Source organism: Myzus persicae, unplaced genomic scaffold (genome assembly GCF_001856785.1).
Source record: "Myzus persicae strain clone G006 unplaced genomic scaffold, MPER_G0061.0, whole genome shotgun sequence".
NCBI classification, from domain to species: domain Eukaryota; kingdom Metazoa; phylum Arthropoda; class Insecta; order Hemiptera; family Aphididae; genus Myzus; species Myzus persicae.
The window spans coordinates 38,214-57,995 of NW_019104140.1; the positions used below are offsets into that span (position 1 = coordinate 38,214).

At 32.6% G+C, this 19,782-nt stretch overlaps 1 protein-coding gene across 2 annotated transcripts; it reads right to left on the reverse strand.

Annotated features, from left to right (window-relative positions):
• Window positions 1–87: 87 nt before the first annotated feature.
• Window positions 88–19,345, reverse strand: LOC111039152 (protein FAM46C). 2 transcript variants are annotated; one of them, XM_022322484.1, is made up of 2 exons: window positions 18,793–19,345; window positions 88–2,505 (listed from the first exon to the last, which is right to left on the reverse strand). In XM_022322484.1, exons 1-2 carry the CDS (start codon window positions 18,928–18,930, stop codon window positions 1,189–1,191), a joined length of 1,455 nt encoding a protein of 484 aa, XP_022178176.1. In that variant the 5' UTR covers window positions 18,931–19,345; the 3' UTR covers window positions 88–1,188. The 2 variants fall into 2 exon arrangements, with proteins under 2 accessions (XP_022178176.1, XP_022178177.1); XM_022322485.1 differs by lacking the exon at window positions 18,793–19,345 and adding an exon at window positions 5,210–5,540.
• Between the last annotated feature and the right edge of the window lie 437 nt (window positions 19,346–19,782).

Genomic DNA, 19,782 nt, shown 5'->3' on the forward strand with positions numbered 1-19,782 from the left:
TTAAATTAATAAAAAAGTTTAACTTTTACACACAATATTTTTGAGGAGGACGATTAATAATATTATATAAGAATGATTTATCATATGATTTAAAAATTTCGGCGCGGTACCGGTTCACATCATATATTTTGTATTTTTTTTTTTCATTTTTATCCCCGCAATACGGACATCTCACCGGTCGAGATATTTTCACAGACTTGCGATATAATATTTTAATATTTTTAATTTCAAGTAAAACAACTGTTTAAATTTTGAAATTGTACATTGTATTACGCACGTGAATGCGGGTGTGTATGTATGTGTATGTGTGTGTGTGTGTGTATTATATATACAAATATATTAAATAGAAAATAATAAGAATAAGTCTCTCAAACTCGGGCCAAAAACATTTTTTTCTTAGCATATAAAATATACTATATTTATAGCATATATTTATATTTAGGACAGCCGATTTGGGGATTGATTGTAACTCCATTATTACAAGACGGTGGGCAATAATATAATGAATACAATATTATTAACCGTCTAGTTTGCTTCCGAATCATAGATGTATGTATAAGCATATATTAATATTATTTTGTTTTTAAATTATAATATATAGGATTAGAAAAAAATAAAAACATTATAATAGATTTGGTGTTTCATTTGTTGGCCGTTCCGCTCTGTATACTGCAGAAATGTATTCCCTCTTTTGGTTCATATATAACATAGACAATATGCAATAGTCAACGATGGCTGCCAAAACGCAAAAAAAAATTGTAGCCAATTAAGTACGCAACGAAAGTAAATATAAAATATTTTTTTTTGTTCAACCTCATAAAGCCTATTACATTTTTCTTAACCGAAAACATACGTAAAACACGAATGCGCAATCATAAAATATATTACACAATTTAAATAAATTAACAGACATTTAAAGATAAATCGTTCAAAGTCGTACGGACAATATACAAACGTGAAAATTTGTTCACTGGGTCGGTTCCGTTACGCGGGTGTCAAATAAAAATTTGTTGGGATGGAGGGGGCGAGCGAGGCAGAGTGCGAGAGACTTGTGTTTTTTAGAGATCATGTATATATATAATAACATAATATGAACATTTTGTTGTTAAATTGTTAAACGTATCATTTTTCTAAAAAAAAAAATAATAATAATAAAAATATTTAAAAAAAAATCAAATTCAAACACACTTATGAAGGGCAATGTAGTTGTGCCGGCAATTGGCTGTGATGTCCGATGGACATGGTCAGCTGCGGCTGTGGATGGTAATAGTAGTACATTCCGTGACCGGCCATCAACCGCCATGACAATTCCGCGATCAGCGATAGCGTCTGATGCCTCTCGTGTATCATCAGGCACACGGTACTCTCTTCAACCACCTGTTTCAGTACGTTTAGGTACTGGAGCTTCATGTATTCTTCTTGAGGCGCGCAAAAGTGATTTTTCAAATAGTTTTCTAATTTGGCACGCTGCTGGTGTATGTCTGAGAAGTCGATGAAGAACCTGGAGCACATATACCGTTCCAACTTCTTGGTGCCGTCACCGTCGTAGTCGGGTGCGTAGTTGCGCAACAACAGGTTGCAGTACTTGAGTAGCCCGCCGCCCCGGATCTCCTCCGGGTTCCTGGTAACAATCAGCTTGTTTTCCAGGTGGAACATGGCATCCCGGAAGTCACCGTACACGGACTCACCGACAACGGTCGGATAAAAGCTCTCGCTTATCGGCACGCCGCTGGAACACTCGTAGAACAACAGCAGCGAGTCGAGCACGATCTGGAACGAGTCAACGCTAAACTCGAACGGCCTCTTCATCCGATCGACGAACTTAAGCTCGACGTTCCGCTGGCCCGGTAACGTTCCCAGCGATATCAGCGACCACCGGTCGCCGTCCTTGTTCACCTTGACCATTTTGCTCACGTATGCCTCCTTGATGCTGCACGGCGTCATTCGTTTGCGGCTGACGCCTTCTGGCAGCAAGTCGACCAGGGCCCGGAGCACGGCCGATTTGACGCGGTCAAAGTCTCGGTTCCCAGACAGGCTGATGTTGAATATCAGGTCCAGGTCGTTATACGGTTGCGTGTCCGTGGTCAGCACGTGTGAGGCCGCCCCACCGTTGAGTCTGATGCTTCGCACCTGAAAGCACGTGTCGTCGGCGTCCGGCGACGGAGCCGCGGACCTTTCGGCCGGGAACGCGACGTCGTCGTCTTCAGGCGCGGCTTGGGCGCGCAGACGGTCGCGCACCATCGCCACCAGGTCACGGAGACGAACCTCGAGCGTGGGGAAATTTCCGCGGCCGTGGATGCTGACTGTCTCGTCCATCACGTCGTTCAGTCGGGCCACCTGTTCGTAGCTCAGGACGGCCAGGCGGCTGAGATCGGTTTGTTGTGCGCGGCCGCCCGCAGTGGTGGCGTTAGTGGTGGCCCCGCGATGGCGGTCGTCGCACGTGGACAACATGGCAGCTGGTCGCACGTGATTTAAGTCAGCTGTCGACACGTTTAAACGTCCGTTCTGTAAAAAAAATATAAACAGAGTTGCGGTTAGCCGAATCGAATAGGAGGTACCTATATATTGATTATGAAATTAATCATATATATGGGTTGAACCCAATTAAAAATAAGGCTTAAGGTAATATATCTTAAAAACAGACAAACTAAGACTTAGAACATTTAAAAAATGTGCAAAAAGTAACAGTGAAAAAAAAGTTTTAAGAAAATTACACTGTTATAATATAATAGGCAATAAATCAAATGAGGAGTGAAGGATTGGCTAGCTCTGTACAAAGAATTGTTTTTTAGATATTATGTAAGACAAATGGAAATATAAAAAAGGAATAGGAATGGCGAAAGTTCCAAGGGACAAGAAAATTGATATTACCAAATATACAGAAAAATCTACTTTATAAGTATTAATAATTTTAGAGAAAAACACAAGATTACTCTCAACCCCTGTGATTAATATCATATAGTTGGCATGGCATTGTACACCCTGACCACATGGTGTTGACTCAAAGGTGAATGGTGGTACGCAATACATATTATAATGGTGTTATACCTATCATGGAAACGGTTGGTTGTTGTTCAAGGGCAAACGAACAAAGGTCGACAGTGTACTATTATAATATATTCTGCCATAAGAAAGGTCGATTTCGAAATCATGTCGACCCGAGTGTCGAGCATGTGCGTTACCATATGTGTCAGTCAAGCCGTTGAGCCTCACACAACACGCACTGGTTTAATAATAATACTGGTGTCGTACAGCGCCGATATCTGCAGGTAATAAGCTAAAAGTTAAGCTTGATACCCAAACCTGACTCTGGAAATTTCATAGTAGATCATAGTTAGCGAATGATACCATGATTACCATAGCCAACCAGAATACGATAAAGCCACACGACTCCACGACAGGCAACGTAGCTGAACTTGACTATACGCGAGTATGCGAAAACACCAATCCGTGTTAGTACTCAGTTCACAAATTTATAAAACAGTTCGTCGTGTTTACGCACGTTGTGTTGACAACGATCGACGTCGAGTCCACGAAAATAGCTTAGCAGCTGTGCACACCCGCTGACGTGTGGCGGCACATGGTTAGTGGCGCGGGTTACCAGCAGTTACGCTACGATGACAGCCGATAGTGACGACCAAATACGCGGAAACTGATGAACGCGATGACGTTACAACCTCAGTAACGTCAACAGTATTTTGAGTTTGCCGGATCGATGGAAAACAATACAAATTTCGATCGGCCCAGTGACGTACAGACCAGTCGAAACGACGGTTGACCCGCGTTCAGACTTGGCAGATTTTCTACCCTTAACGAAAATCATGACGAGTGTCTCCCAACAAATACATCGAAGCGATATCAAAATTACAAGATTATTACATCAAAAGCACATAGGAATTGTGTTTAAAAAAAAATGCAATGTATAATAAACGCGGTAAATTAATTTTGTAAGATAATCAATATAACAATACGCCTAATAATCCATTAATTACTATCGACGTTTACCTACCATATTATTGTTTAAGCTCTAATCTTAGACAATTCGATTTTCAATTTATAAATAACAGATACCTACGAATATTTTATGTAACATTGACGCATATACCAACGCGATTTGGCGAATTTCATAAAATAAATATTTTAATGGAAGAATTACGTCGAAAAATCTGGACCATTGTGCCACCGACCTATAGCGAGCACAATAAGAGTCAAGGACGACAATAATGTAGAATTTTTTTTTTGTCAGTGTGCGAATTGTTGATCTCTAACGATCGTAATACCTATTTACGATTCGTAAATTGAAGTAAACAACCTTATGTTTTGCTAAGTTTTGGGAAAAGGAAATACAACCTAGCACCTGCTAATATACTCACCATAAAAATAGGGTTTTGAATAGATTACCTACCTAAATTAATTAAATTCAAAAAATATATCTATTTTATGTGGCGTATACAAACAAACGATTTTTGAACTGGTTAATGATACAATTATTATCGATGAGACTTCGTCTAATCAAATGTGTTATTTTATGTTTTTGACGTTTCAACGATAGATAGCGGAAAATCACGAAAATACAAAACATGGTAAGGCACTTACGCGCGACCTTCGCATATGGTCCGTAATATTATTATATTATCGCCGTAATCGAATTTCCGGTAACCGATAGTAGAAAACACGAGTGAAAAAAATATCGGCTGTTCTCGATCCGCTTATAAAACGAAACAATATATTGTCCCGCACGACGACCGAAGAGTAAAACAGACGCAGATTAAGTAAAATATTATTATTAAGGAATACGAATTATAAGCCACGAGTTATTATTATTGTTAATAACGAGGTGATAAATCGTACCGAGGAAAGCGAAAAAATGCACGGCGGGCAACGAGGACGAGGTTTTTCCCGAGAGCAGCAGCTGCTCGCATACCGTGGGCGCGGCGGCGACGAACCTTCTGGAACGTTCTACGCGGTGCGTCCGGCGGGGTAGAGGGAAGAGAAAAAGCCCCGCCGGGAACGGTGCAAATTCTCGAAACTTCTACGACGACGACTAGAAACCGCGTGCGCGATATTATTGAGGACGGGTGGATAATGTTATAATAATGTACTATTTATTATTTATTTTAAAATATATTTATGGTAATATAAATCAATCAAACATTCGAGAACAGACGTGAACATAAGAATGGAAAAATAAAAATAAAAATTGCCGTACTTTGAGGTATAGGTCTTTTTCCATCGTATTACTCGGCCCGGCTCTGTGGCGGTGACTACTCCACACGATTTCAACGAAGAGCAGAGTAATTGATCCCACTCTACCTCCTGCACAGGTGCGCAGAGATGAGATGTCTTTAATCGGGCAAATTAATGTAAATTTTGATGAAGGCACCACACGCGGCGGCGGAACACGTAAAAAATACGACTATACGACACGGCAGCGACGGCTACTTGGAGACGAGCGGTCCGGTCCGGTGGGCGCACGCACACGCTACGCAACGATCGGGCACCGCAAACGAAACGGAACTACTGCCGCGGCACGGCCGATCCGCGATCAGTCGTCGCCGGCGACGACCCGCGCTGATCCCCCCACCACCCATCAAAGCACCGACGACAGCGACACCACCGCGCATTCGGTTGGGTTACCGCGCCGTCATCACTACCACCGACTCCGCCAAAGCGTTTGGTATTAACCGTGTGGACCGGTAATTATTGTACGCGAATCTCCGCCGACTTCGGCGACAAAACGCTGCCGGCCACGCGAGTGTTGCCGCGTACGGTCTAAAAATATCGTTCAAAGGGCAAGGCGAAATGGTAGAGCGGCGATGCCAGAAAAAAATAAATACCAGCCGTATAATATCTAATTACTAGATAAGTCTTTCCGCTTTGGACGCTAACGGTAGGCACTGTGTCTAGTGCACAACACTAGCCAACCAACTAGTAGGCAGCAGTAACTACCCATTGTAACGTAGGCTACTGTAGGCTTTGGTTTTGAACGATAGGGTGAGCTGGTGAATAAGGGTTAACGGTTGGAAACTTGACTTTATCCATTTAATCATTTCAAATAGATAATACTCATGATATTATACACAATTATTTTTTTTTTGTATACATTTTTTTAAAGCAAGCTACGACCTCCCACCCATTTACGGATCTTTATAAAAAATAATTATGAAACCACGGTACTAAGAATTCTAGAACTCGCATCTATTGTGATGGTCGATTCTGGCTGGTCGTTTATGGTACCGTGCCGTCGCACTGATTATAAAATATAATTTAAAATAAACGCAATGACTAAAATTTAGTTAGTGTTCTATCATTTTTGTATTATTATTTTTTAAGATTTAAGATATTTTTTCTGTAGTCAGTTGTTTATATAAGCAGTTCTAAATTATTAATTGTAGTAACAAATATATTTATGCAGATTAACCTTTCTACATAATAAAAATACAACTTTTTGAAATGAAAACAAGAAAACAATAAAAATTGTAATATGTACGATCTCAATAATTATAGTTAAAAGTAAATGTTGAACATTAAACTACGTCATAACACAATGTCAATACAATTTTTTTTTTATTGGGTTTTGTATAATTTAGTACAAACAACTTCAATACTTAAGTATACAATTAAATTTTAAATTAAATAAAATACATACTAATTCATTTTTTTACCCTCGAAAGCAAAATATTTAAAAAGTTATAATCACAGATTATTTCAGGGGGATAACACTTTTGTTGTTCCTTGTTACAGCGGTCAATTTAAGTGATATCAGGTCAAGGGTTACACATTTTTATTATTTAAAAAGATACTTTCAACCAACATAATATTGGTATATGTGTATAATTTTTAATAATTTTATCATTGCAGTATTTTTGAACATACATTGCATACGACGGAAAATAAGAGAGAACGGTGACGTAGCATCCAAAATACGGTTCGTTTAATGAAGGAGAAACAAGAATGAAAGGGATGACGAGGAATAGTGGTGGTTTATGTATTCGTTCCCTTTTTTTTTATTATAATCCCAAATGGTCTGACGCCAACGGGAGTAGCGTGGGCGTCAGGCGGTATGACGTCATTTGAACGACGAGAACTACGTCATAGGCAACACTACCATTGAGTCGGGAGCTATATTCCAAAATTCCTTAAAAGTGCATTTGCATCAACTACTTTTTATTTAACTGTTATCCTTTTATACTTAATAATAATTTTAAACTTGATTTACGATGGTTGGTTTAGTTGTATTTCTTGAATAAGTGATATATTATTTTATATTACATCATATTTTGTTGATATTTTTTTTAATTTATACGGCAAAAGCTTTTATTCAAAATAACATGATATGTACGTAAAGAATCTAACATTTGTCTACTTATCTTACTTATACTTACTTTATCTATCATAATATAGCTGCTGTAAAATACATGATTCACAATTACAAGCATAATATTACCTAATAAATAAGATTTCTTCTGTAGCAGTGTAGCTTATGGTATTGTTACGACTAACATGTAAAAATGAAATTCTGGTTACATTCAATACACTTGACAAGATCATAACTATAATCGTGTAAAATACGACAGCTTATACACTTATAAACTACAGTAAATAGGTAAGTTAGAAAAATAAATGATAATAATTTCAATGTATAGTTTATAATTGATAGTCTCTTAATCTACGAAACTACTCATTTTAAGTTTAAGGTTAACTCGGGAAAATATATTTCTAAGGTAGGGCAGAGGGAAACGAAAATATTTAAAACATATGATTATATATCTTTTGAACGCATTACAAGTTTACAAAACAAATATGATAATTTTTGATTCATGGATAAGATTTGTACTAAAATAATTGAATCATCTGTTCAAAATGTTAAATACCACATTTCTTTAGAGTTTAGGTATTTAAAATGATTTGTGATGATACTTTAATACCAATAATTAGGCCAAACTAAATTTTAATTTATTAAGGCTTCAGACTTTCACAACACTTTTACTATTATTGATTAAATTCGATAACCCTAGTTTATAAAATATCTTTGGAAGTAAAAATAATAATAAACAAAATATATTTACTATTCAATTCAGATGTGTTTGTTTATATTTAGGTATATAAGTAATACTCAATTTTTATTCAAAATTAATAAATATGCACAGGTATGTTTGTTATTGAATTCTATATTTCTATAGTCAAGATAATTTTTATAAAACATACCTTTTACATTGCTTATAAATTTAAACCTCCAATGCACTTGTGTATTCGATAATGTATAAACATTATGTATGTTATAATGTATATAATGTTATAATGTATAACATTCAACAGTGTCATAACAATCATAAATTACGATTTAGCATATAAAAAAAAGTATGTCATTTTTTAATGCGGTACTTAACTACTAATTGTATATTGTTTAAAAATGTTCGAGCGGTCAAAAGATACCATAAATACATATAAGAAAAATTAAATTATAATAAGATCATATTTTCTAATCTAATCGTAGCAATTTCTTTATCATTATTAATGTTACACATTTAAAAAAAAACACTAACATTTTGGAAATACTGAATTTTACAAAATCTAAAAAAGCCGAATAAATGTTTTAAACTTTTTACTAAAAAGCTACAAATATAGAAAAGACTATTTTTAATTTTTAAACATTAAAAAAACAAATTCATCAAAAAACAATCATTTCACAAACTAATATTAATATTAATAATGTTAACAGATAGTTACCGTTGCATAATAATGTTCTAATATTGTTCTCAAGGTGAAATGTCCAATACAAATTATTTTATCTCACCTAATGAACTTCGCTCACATATTTATGAATTCGACCAAAAACAAAACCAGGTTGATGTGTTACCAATAAAATACTCGTAACTAATAAAAATTATTAATTCTTTGTCTACATCAACAGTAGAATTTTGGTTATTTGATCAGATTACTGCTAATAACATATGCCTTATTTTAGTTACATAAAAAAATGTATTACTGTCCAACTGAAAATCCTAAAGTTTGATTTTATTTAGTATAAAAAAAAGGATTTCAAAGAAAATACCTAAATAACTTTAATAGTCGTATGTAATTGTCGAGCTATAATAGTACATAGTACATACTGAAAGCTCTAATAAAAAAAAACTTTAATACTAATAAAACCTATAAACGGTTTTATATTTATACTTGTACCACTGTCAAGACGTGTCAACTAAATATAAGCAGACTATATAAAATATTATGTTTTTTAAGTCTAGTGAATTTTTAAAATTTAATAACTAATAATTAATAATAAAATATGGGTAAGCTAAAAAAGGATACCAGTTAAAAATTTATTTTAGAAATGTATTCAAAATGTTCAGACCTTGTTGAATGTTTGTTACCTAGATTTTTTTCAAAAGTTTGAGGAAAATCGAAAATTGTTCTTTTCAGAAATCATCTAGAATCTAGATAATGTTTCCTTGAATATGTATTAAATATAAAATTATTATCGTTATTAAATATGTATTTATTTAACTAACACATTCCTCACTTTGTTAAGAGGACGCCACAACCGCGTGTGTTGTCTCTGAGTTACAAATGAACATAGCAAAAACTATTACTTGAGCGGGATAGAACCACTCTAGTCTCTAGTCCTCGTAGAGATACTAAAAGCGTACTCAATATAGAAGATAATATTTTCTGTGTCGTAGCCTTTTTATTTATTTAATATCATTTATAAGAAAAAGTTATACCTAATACTTATAAATATTTGACATTTTTAAGTTTACAAACTTATATAACTTTTGATACACCGGGGTTATCGAAAAAATAAAAACGCTACGACACAGTTAAAACTCTCCTCTCTTCATTGTAAAAATTTGGTTTCTTGGTTATTACTGTTATCTTCTCAGTTCTTTCTAGAGAGAAACAGTTTTCGCTATGTTCTACATTTGTAAGACGCAGACAATACATGCGGGTTTGGCGTCCTCCTAAGAATCTAATAAAAACGTAATATTGGTTTCCATACAAATAAATCCAACTACTTTGGCTAGTAAATAGTAATATTGAGATGTTAAAAAAATGTTATTGGTATGGAATGGTGATCCAATTTAATCCAAATCCCAAAAAAACATTTATAATAATAATAAATAAGTAATAACAAGAGGTTGAATATACTGAATTGAATAAGAATAAAAATTCAAGTTAGTTAATTTTACACTTAAATGTTATTAATCCACCTTAATACATAATGGAATCAGTTAAACGCTGAAGAGGACGCCACACCCGCATCTGCTGTCCCCGTCCTACAGACGTACACATGGATAATTTTGCGTACACAGTAATACATATTACTCTGTAATTTCTAAAAATAGAGTGAAAAACGTAAAGATAAGATTATTATCGCTGAGGTTTTTGTTGATATTTCTATTAAGAAGCAGCTAAAGCCTATAACCATTTTTAAGCTATACATTTTAAAATGATCATGACTTACTTAAAAATAATAAATAACACCATCAATACAATCCTCGAAGATTCCCTAGATGATCTTACTATTATATTTTATCGAGGGTCAATTCACTTAATTTTAAAAATGACAGAGTAAAATGGATTATCGTTAACGCAAAATATAACATGTTGTAACATGTACTTTAGTAAGAAGGAAACACCACGTGCGGGTGTGGCGTCCTCATAATCCAAAGTGGACAAAAGTATTTCTGACATATTTTAGTTGAAGTGCCTCAAAAATAGATTTGGAAGAACGAAGTGGGATATGTTCTAAAATAGATATTAAATAATTTTAATTGTGTGTACATAGTACATAGTACATACTATACGTCTAAACCACATATATATTATAATAATACACAATTCAAATAAAAATTTAGTATTTAGCGTATTTAAGTTCGGTTGAAACTCGAAACACTATTTGGTGAAATTAAATTTGTAATATTATAATTGTTAAACGGACTAGGGTTGTTCGTACATCAAAACGTTTGGACTTATAACCATTTAAATTTTAAGGAGTAAAATGTAATTAAAATTACCGAATGCTTTTTTCTAAAATTACAGAAATTAATCAGGAACAATACATTTACAATCATTGTCTCCTCCACATGACGAATGGGACTGCGAAGCACCATTCCACTGCGAATGCTTCAGTCGATGACGTATACAATACAAATATTAATTCATCGATGTCCAATGACAAACTATTATAATCAAATTAACTATAATATTTAAAAGTAATACCTAATTAAAGTTGTGTTTTAAAAATAAACACTTTAAAGTTAAGTTAAGTTATAATATGTAATATACTTTATTACAGTATATAATATGAACGAAAATCAATATTTCATTCTCCGACAAAGAATTAAGTGTATTATCTAGGCGTAAGCTTATAATAGCTTACTATTTGTTTTAAATACTGTTGCAGTATTTTAATATTGAAATGTTTAAATGTTTATTATTTGAATTTGTAGCCAGTACCATTATTGATTATTTTAAAATATTTTATTCAATATAGCTAAAAAACTACATCAGTCGTCTAAAGACTGTAAATTTGTAAAACAAATAAATTATAAAAAAGGTAGGTGGTAAACCGAATTATTTAAATTCAATCGAAGCTATTGTCAACAACTAACAAGTGACTCATGCTAGGTCATTTAAAGAAAACTGTTTGGTATCGTCACAACGGTAACATTTAAGGTGGTTCTCCTCCGTCGATTAATTGTGGGGGAGAGTGTGTCCACCAAGGTCTTCAGGAGAACGTGCATTATTACACAATCATACGTTCGAGTTAATATGCGAACGGTTTATTAATCTGAAACTCCGATCACTCCCAACACTTAGGTAAACATAACGCATTAAATAATGCATATAATGCGTTATTTTAACTTCAGAGATATACCATATATTATTAAAATATAGATTATATACAGAAACTTGTAATATTTATATTAACATTTAAAATAAATCACTACATTTTTTGAATAGAATAAAAACAAAAAAATTATATTATTTTATAATATAAAGAACCAATGTCAGGGTAGTGGGTTAGTCTTTCAAGAGAGAATGGCCACGGCCTCGAAATACCTGAACAGTGCCCGTGTATAATCGGCGGTTAAACGCATGCTAACTATGCGGCTCAAAATTGATGTAATTGGTGGTAAAGGTTTTTATTATTGCGACTATCTCCTATGAATATTTAATATTGCATAAGGATATTCTACGATTTTAAATCATTTTATGAATTTAAGTTTGAGGAAAAGAAAAATTCAACGATTAGCCACCTTTTTTCTGGACATTATTTAAATTGAGTACATTTTGTTCTTAAAATGTTATGCAATTTTATTTATATCATGATAAAATGCAATAAATATGAAGTCGAATTAATTTATTTTGAATATTTTAGCCAAGATAGAAAATGTTATCGTCGAACATTGTTATAAAATATGGAGTCGGGTATCTAAAATATGCGTAGGCGTCATTGAAAGTAAAACTCATTTAAACCTTTTGATGCTATACTTATCCGTTGTATTTTCATTGTTAATATACATTTAAGGAACTGTAATAGTAGTGGGTGGAAAACTTATATGGAACGTCGACCGGAAGGAGATGACCCGTTTTCATTCCGGTGGCGTATATCCGAGTTTTAACAGTGTTTTGAAACATCAAAATTATAATAATATTATAATTTAAAAACGATGATAGCAGAATATAATTAACATTTTAACTTTAATAAGCTTACTTCAAGTTTCACTGTATAAACAAGCTTACAATAATTGATTAATTTCATAAGTACTTTTATTCTAGTAATTTGTATATGTTAACAAAAAAAAATGATAAATATACAATAACATTAAATCAATAAATTATAATTTTATATTTGACCAGTAATACTCCTGGTATAAGTTTTATCTTAAAAATAAGTTTGAAACTTTCGATTTGGGTATAGGTATTAGAATAACTCAACTCTGTAGAGAATGTACTACCTGTTATTTACGTGCATTTTATTACAATCGAGGTCCCGCGAATACAAACGAATTTCCGAAGGAATGACCTTACTGCGTCATTGGGTACAACACAGATCTGCCAAAAACAACGTACTATTACGCTCTGTATTACGTTTTTTTTGCCTAATGTGGAACGTCTCGAACGAACTGCAGTATAATAACTAATAAATATACAAGCCACAAGGTAAACAATCAATACAATATTATATTTAGAGGTGTGATTAAAATTATAAAAACTACTGAGAAAATACGAGATTAAACTTTCTTTACAATAAAATAAGGATTTACATTTATTTTCATTGAACAATATCAATAATAGTCGTACATGAATCATAGCTGATTTATATATATATATTTATTTATTTTGTATGTTAACAATTTGTGTTCTTGCCTACAACGGTCGGAGCTCGAATATGACGTGCATTAAAGACTAGATAAAATGTATTATATTTTATAAGATAGATGAAAAACTAAAACCCCTAAACGTTTTGCTACTTGATACACCCAACAAATTATTATCTTAGATTAAATACTTAAAAATGGAGTCAATTACGTAACATATTTTGTTATTGGTACAAATTATATATTTAATAGACCTCAAACAGTAAAAATCGATAGTATTATAAGTGACCAGGTTAAGTATGGTATACCAGAAGGAACAGTATTAGATTTTATACTATTTTCAATCTATAAAAATGATAAAATACATTTAAATATAAACGGAAATCTATTACTATTTAGTAGTATTTACGATTAGATTTTGATGATGATAATTGAACTGAGACACCGAGGTGAAAATGAAAGCTAACATAAGGTGCCAGTGGTCAATAAATAGTAAGTATAATAAAAATAGTTTAATGTTGAATAAAACATTTAGTTTTTAAACCTTTTTTGTTATCAATTTTTAATACACCAGTTCAAATGACAATTAAACAAGGAACGTACTAATAAGCGGAAAGAAAAATAATATAATTGATGTATGTAAAAAAAATGTATTTATATAGCCAGAGCACCCAGTCAAATACTTAGATGTAACATTTATAATTTAATAAATACTTTAATTATATTTAATTTTAATTAATTGTGATAACAATCAACTAACAATCTAAATTGTAGTTAAACTCTACTTCCACCACTATCTTGTTTACAGGGAGTAGGTAATGAGTATTAACTAATAAATGTTAAGTATAATGTTATAAAGTTGAAATAAATAATGTTATTACTCCAACTTTTTGTCTTAAACAGAAAACTTTGTAAATATATTACTTCTATCTCTAAGATTGAACTTTCAACGAAGAGTAACTTAAGCTTTAAACTATTAGAACTTTAACCAAGTTGATAAAGAAAATAATTAAATGCTAAGTAAATATCGCTTAATTCATTTACTCGTAATAGTGTGCTCAATTAGAGGTCACGGCATTTGATGAAATAGTACTTTAAAAATGACGTATGCTTATATAATGCAGTGCTAATACATAATATTCACAGCTGTCCCTCGATAATTTGCCAATTTTACTCTAGGAGTATTGGTTAAGTGGCATGCCTAAATATACGTATAGTCTATACAGGACAATCTATAAAAATAGAACTAAGAATAATTAAAATGTTTTATTTGTTTTGTTTGTTATAACTGACTGACATCAGGCCGCTAAATAGATTTTAATTTTTAAGCGATTTTAATGGTATAAAAATTCAAGTTCACAGGATTTAGAGATTTATCAGTAGACAATTTGTTAAACTTATGAAAATAGATAAATGTAATAGGTACAAGGTCAGGGTTATATACCCCCGGATATATTTTTTTTTAATAAGATTTAATTATTTTTTAAATATAGATTAATTTAATTAAAATTATAATTTTCATATTTTCATATTTTATTATATAATATAACATATTTATACTCAAAACCCCCCTAAATATTTTTCTGGCTACGGTCTTGAATAGGTATAAACCGGAATATTAATATTATCCTCCAAAACTAATTTTACAGTTGTATCATGTATGATCGGTTGTATGGTAGTTTTTTTCAAGATCCACATGAACAATTTTTTACCGACTCATAAACATCGCCAAATTTGAAAAAAAAATTAAATTGCGGTTTTTTAGTGTTGTTATTTGTTTTGTCGGCAAGGTGTTAACAAGCAGCACATTACATAAACACTTAGGTTGCAAATTGTACCGTATTTTATTTTAGAAGATGAAATAGGTTAATAAAATATATTTTCTTCATAAAGTTAATGTAACGAATTAAATTTAATATTTTAGTAATTGATGACTAACCATCAAATTAATACTATTTTACAGAAAATAAATAATTATTGATATACCTAAACAGCCAGGTCACTGACACGATCTATATTTTTGATTTATCCAATTTCATAACAACGAACAATACAGAACTGGGACTTACAATTTTTGTTATAAATATTCTGCAAACTTGGTAGGTTGATTATTTTAGACGAAAAATAATTTTGATGTAGAACCATCGAGATATTTTTGTTGACCATCTTTAAAGTTGTTATTATTGTTGAAGATAACTTGGAATATTATGCGAATATTTCAAAAATTCTCTCTTACATTTTTCATATGTATTTTTTACACAAACTTAGGTTTTGTACAATAGGAGGTTGGTTAGGCCCTCACGCAGCGGATCATTATAAAACAAAATTACCTCTTTGAAAATGCATTAACTATTACTAAATCAATTTTACTGTAATAGTGTATAAATTACATAATTACAGCATTAGTTTCAATGCGAAACATTATCATGAAATTAAACCATAAAAACTACGTATTTCTTACCATATTATAATACGTAATATTTAACACTCTAAAAGTGTGAGAACGATGTTTATTTCATCGTCTGCTTTGGAATATTTAATATTTATACATTGAAATCAAATATAATAAATATTATGACATTTTTTTTTATAATACTAAGTAATAATAATCATTTTATTCATACATACCTAATTCAAGTTACCAAATATTATGAAAATATATAAGTACATTGTCGAGGATTTAAAAAAACTATTAAATTACATAACTCAACACATTGATCGTAGCTTAACATTAATTAAAAAATATTATCATCCAAGCTCATGGACCCGCCATTCAGGTGTCATTAGCGGTGCATTGTACATCAGTTAGTTTAAAAGTAGATTAAGACGGGCGGTGTTCCGAGACAAGAATTTAGTAAGGATTCACGGCTAAGTATTTTTATTTAAACTTGTTTAAGTATCTAGACTGAAAACAATTTGACCTATTTATAAATAACATCTTCAAAATTACAAAACTATGCAACAGGATTAGGAACCACCGTGGGCGGGTATATTATAAAATGAACTGACTACCTACAACTTGTATATTATAATATTGAAACCTAAAATAAATCGGCATCACTTATACGTTATCACATCTGAAATGCATCAGCAGCTGTTATCAGTGATAGTTTTTCAACGGTATTATAATATGAACTATGAAGTAAGAACGTTTGGGTTCGGGACACAACAATTTGTTGATATCATTATCAATATAATGCTGCCGTAATTTAACGTTGTACAATATAATTATTGCTTGTCGTTTAAAATTGTACTTCTAAAAATAATTTACGTATCGTTGTGCCATACGAAAACGGTAAAGGTACGGTTTCCATGGCGCGACACTCTGAAGTATAAATTAGCAAAAACCAATATTATATTTTGATTTTTTCGTTGCACCGTAGCGGCTGGAACGCGATAACGACCAATAAATACAAATAATAATTATAACTCCTATTTAGTGATGGGCATAATCGAGTGAACATAATCGAGTTACTCGATTGTTGATAATAATCGAGATATCTCGATTATTAAAATAATAATCGATTATGTAACCGAGTGATTTTTCACTCGAACTATAGTAACTCGAGTACTCGTTACTCGACTACTGAGGTACCTTATTCGAAACTTTATTTTTAGAATCCTAAGTTCAAAACTCCGAACAGGGTAAACGGTAAAAACTAAAGAATTGAATGAATAATATTTTATATTAGTCATTACTTAATATTTATATTTTAATCATGGTGCACTATGTTATTATTATTGTTGTGTACGGTGTACGTTATTGCATAGGAATACCTGCTTTCAGCGTCTCATATCAAGTAAAAATGACTTAAACTGCAATAAATTCCGCGTATTGGCGATAAAGTAGCCTGATATCTTTAGATATGATACCTGTTTGTTATCTAGCGGTATAACAATAAACTTTGAATCCGTATACATTTTACTGAATAATATGCGGCATAGAGTGCCGTCGTGCAGGTGCCCGAGGGTTAATATCCGTTTAAATAAATATATTACAACATATAATAAAAAGTGTACAAATAAAAAATACTATAGGCGAAGCATTTAAAACTACCTTAATAGATGTAGTCAATCGGCGATTGGGGCATTTAGAAAAGAATAAGATTGTTGCAAAAGCAACATTTTTGGATCCTAGATTTAAAAAAACTGCTTTTGGATTACTCGAAAATGCTAATAATGTACAAAAATGGATATCAGACGAACTAACACCGATGATAATATGTGCAAATAACGATATTTATAATACTGAAGTAAATAAAATTCAGTCTACAACAACAGCATCAACTTCTGATACAAGTAATTCAATTTGGGATCATTTTGATAATAAAGTTTCACAAGTTCAATCTTCGTCGAGTCCATCTACAACTTCAACTTTGATTATTCGCCAATATTTAGAAATGCCACTGTTGGATAGGAAAAAAAATCCATTACATTTCTGGAAGCAGCATAAAAATACCTTTCCAGAGTTATATAAAATGCAACTGAAGTATTTATGTATACCGGCTACATCAGTTCCTTCGGAACGAGTATTTTCAAAAACGGGGCAAATAACTAACGACCGTCGGAGCAGATTAACTTCAAAAAATCTAGATTATATAATTTTTTTAAATAGTAATTTAAATTTATTTAAGTAATTACAATTGTTAAATTTATTAGTAACTATTATTATTTATGTCTAAAATAATTTGCCAGGTTAACGTTTAAAATGTTTAAATAAAAAATGAGATTATGATTTATGCACATTTTTATTTATATTGATCATTTTGACTATTACGAATACCTATTAATAACAAACTAATACTATTCCAAGTTATCATATTAATTGAACATTTTGCGTAATTATTTCGATTGATGATTCGATTATGAAAATATGTATATCGATTATATGTAATAACTAATATTAGTAATATCAATCGTAAATTTCGAGTGATTATTTCGAGTGATAACTCGATTATAATAATATATCGATTACTAATAACTCGATTATAGAAATAATTCGATTATGCCCATCACTAATAATATTATTGTTCTATTATTGTTTATTACGCATGAGACCGAACGTCATTATCATCGCAAGAGTGCAGACTAAAATAATAATACAGAAAAACACACGTGAAAACCCGTACTCGGTGGACCGCAAATAGAACTTGCCGACCAGAAAGAAAGCGAAAACAGAACGCCACCGCCTACTCCTCCTAACCTCCCACCTAGCAAATAGCTACGCGACCCGGTCACCACAAGTTGCAACCGGTCCGCGGTGGTCCGCCCCCGGACCGAACCAAACTTGGTCATGCCGATGGTGTACGACCGATATTTATTATTTAATGCAAATATGTTAATAATATACCATTTTGCGACAACAATTATATTCTACCCGCCGGCCGTTCACACATTTACTGATTAACTGATTATTAATTAATAACTATTATATACTATTATTATTGTCACACGTCACACTGACCTGCATTATAGGTAACGGCGTACTCTGTTCGACGGATTTCATTTTCGACTGAAAGTCTCTGTAAACGTGCCTCCTTCTGTAGAACGAACATATACCGTTTCTGTTGCAACTGTGATGATGGTAACCGTCGTTCCACATATTGTAATATTTCTGACGGATACTAAGCACGTCGGTCTAGGGCCGAAAAAAAATTGGCCAAGACGGCCTGGGATAACAGTTTTGTGATGCGATTATATTATCAGTTGATTCAATTAATGTATTAAGGTATCGTCAAATAATTTGGAAAATGTAAACTACAAAAACGAAAACGGTTAATTAATTAAAAACATTAACAATAATTAATTTTGGAACGAACACGGGTTAGTCGGGACGATCACGAAAATTATGAACGCATTGAAGTACTGCAGTTCGACTGTAACAGTCGTCAGTCGGCAAACTTTTATCTTTGAAGCGATTTTTTTTTTCATTTGAAAAAAACGTCCGGATTACTCGCTCCGCGCTGTGCACCGGCGGCGACGGCTTCGATTGGCGCAGCTTGTGGTCGACCTAACGTTGTCGAGTTGTTCTAGTGGAGGAGACTACGCGACGTTGCCGGTTTTCCAACTTAGGCCGTGCGTTCGTGACCATAGATAAGGGAATTTACTATTGCATCTGCATGGTAGACAGTAGTTGTGTTCTTCACTTCTACCCACATAATGGAACAATACTATAAATTATAATCATAGAACAATAATAGTAACGACTACCGAGTACCAAGTACCGGTTAAAAATTAGTAACCACTAACCGCCAGTGATTGAGTGATCATAATATAAATAAGCCAAAGCAGGCTGTATTGCTGTAAATCTGTGATGTCGTAAAAAAAAATAGTTATATATCGTTGGCTGTAAAAAACATGTTTATGTTAGCAGTCATTTCATAATATAGTTCGTAGCACGATTTAAAATTTTAATTCATAGTTCATAGTCTTGTAGTATAAGTTGTTGAAATCG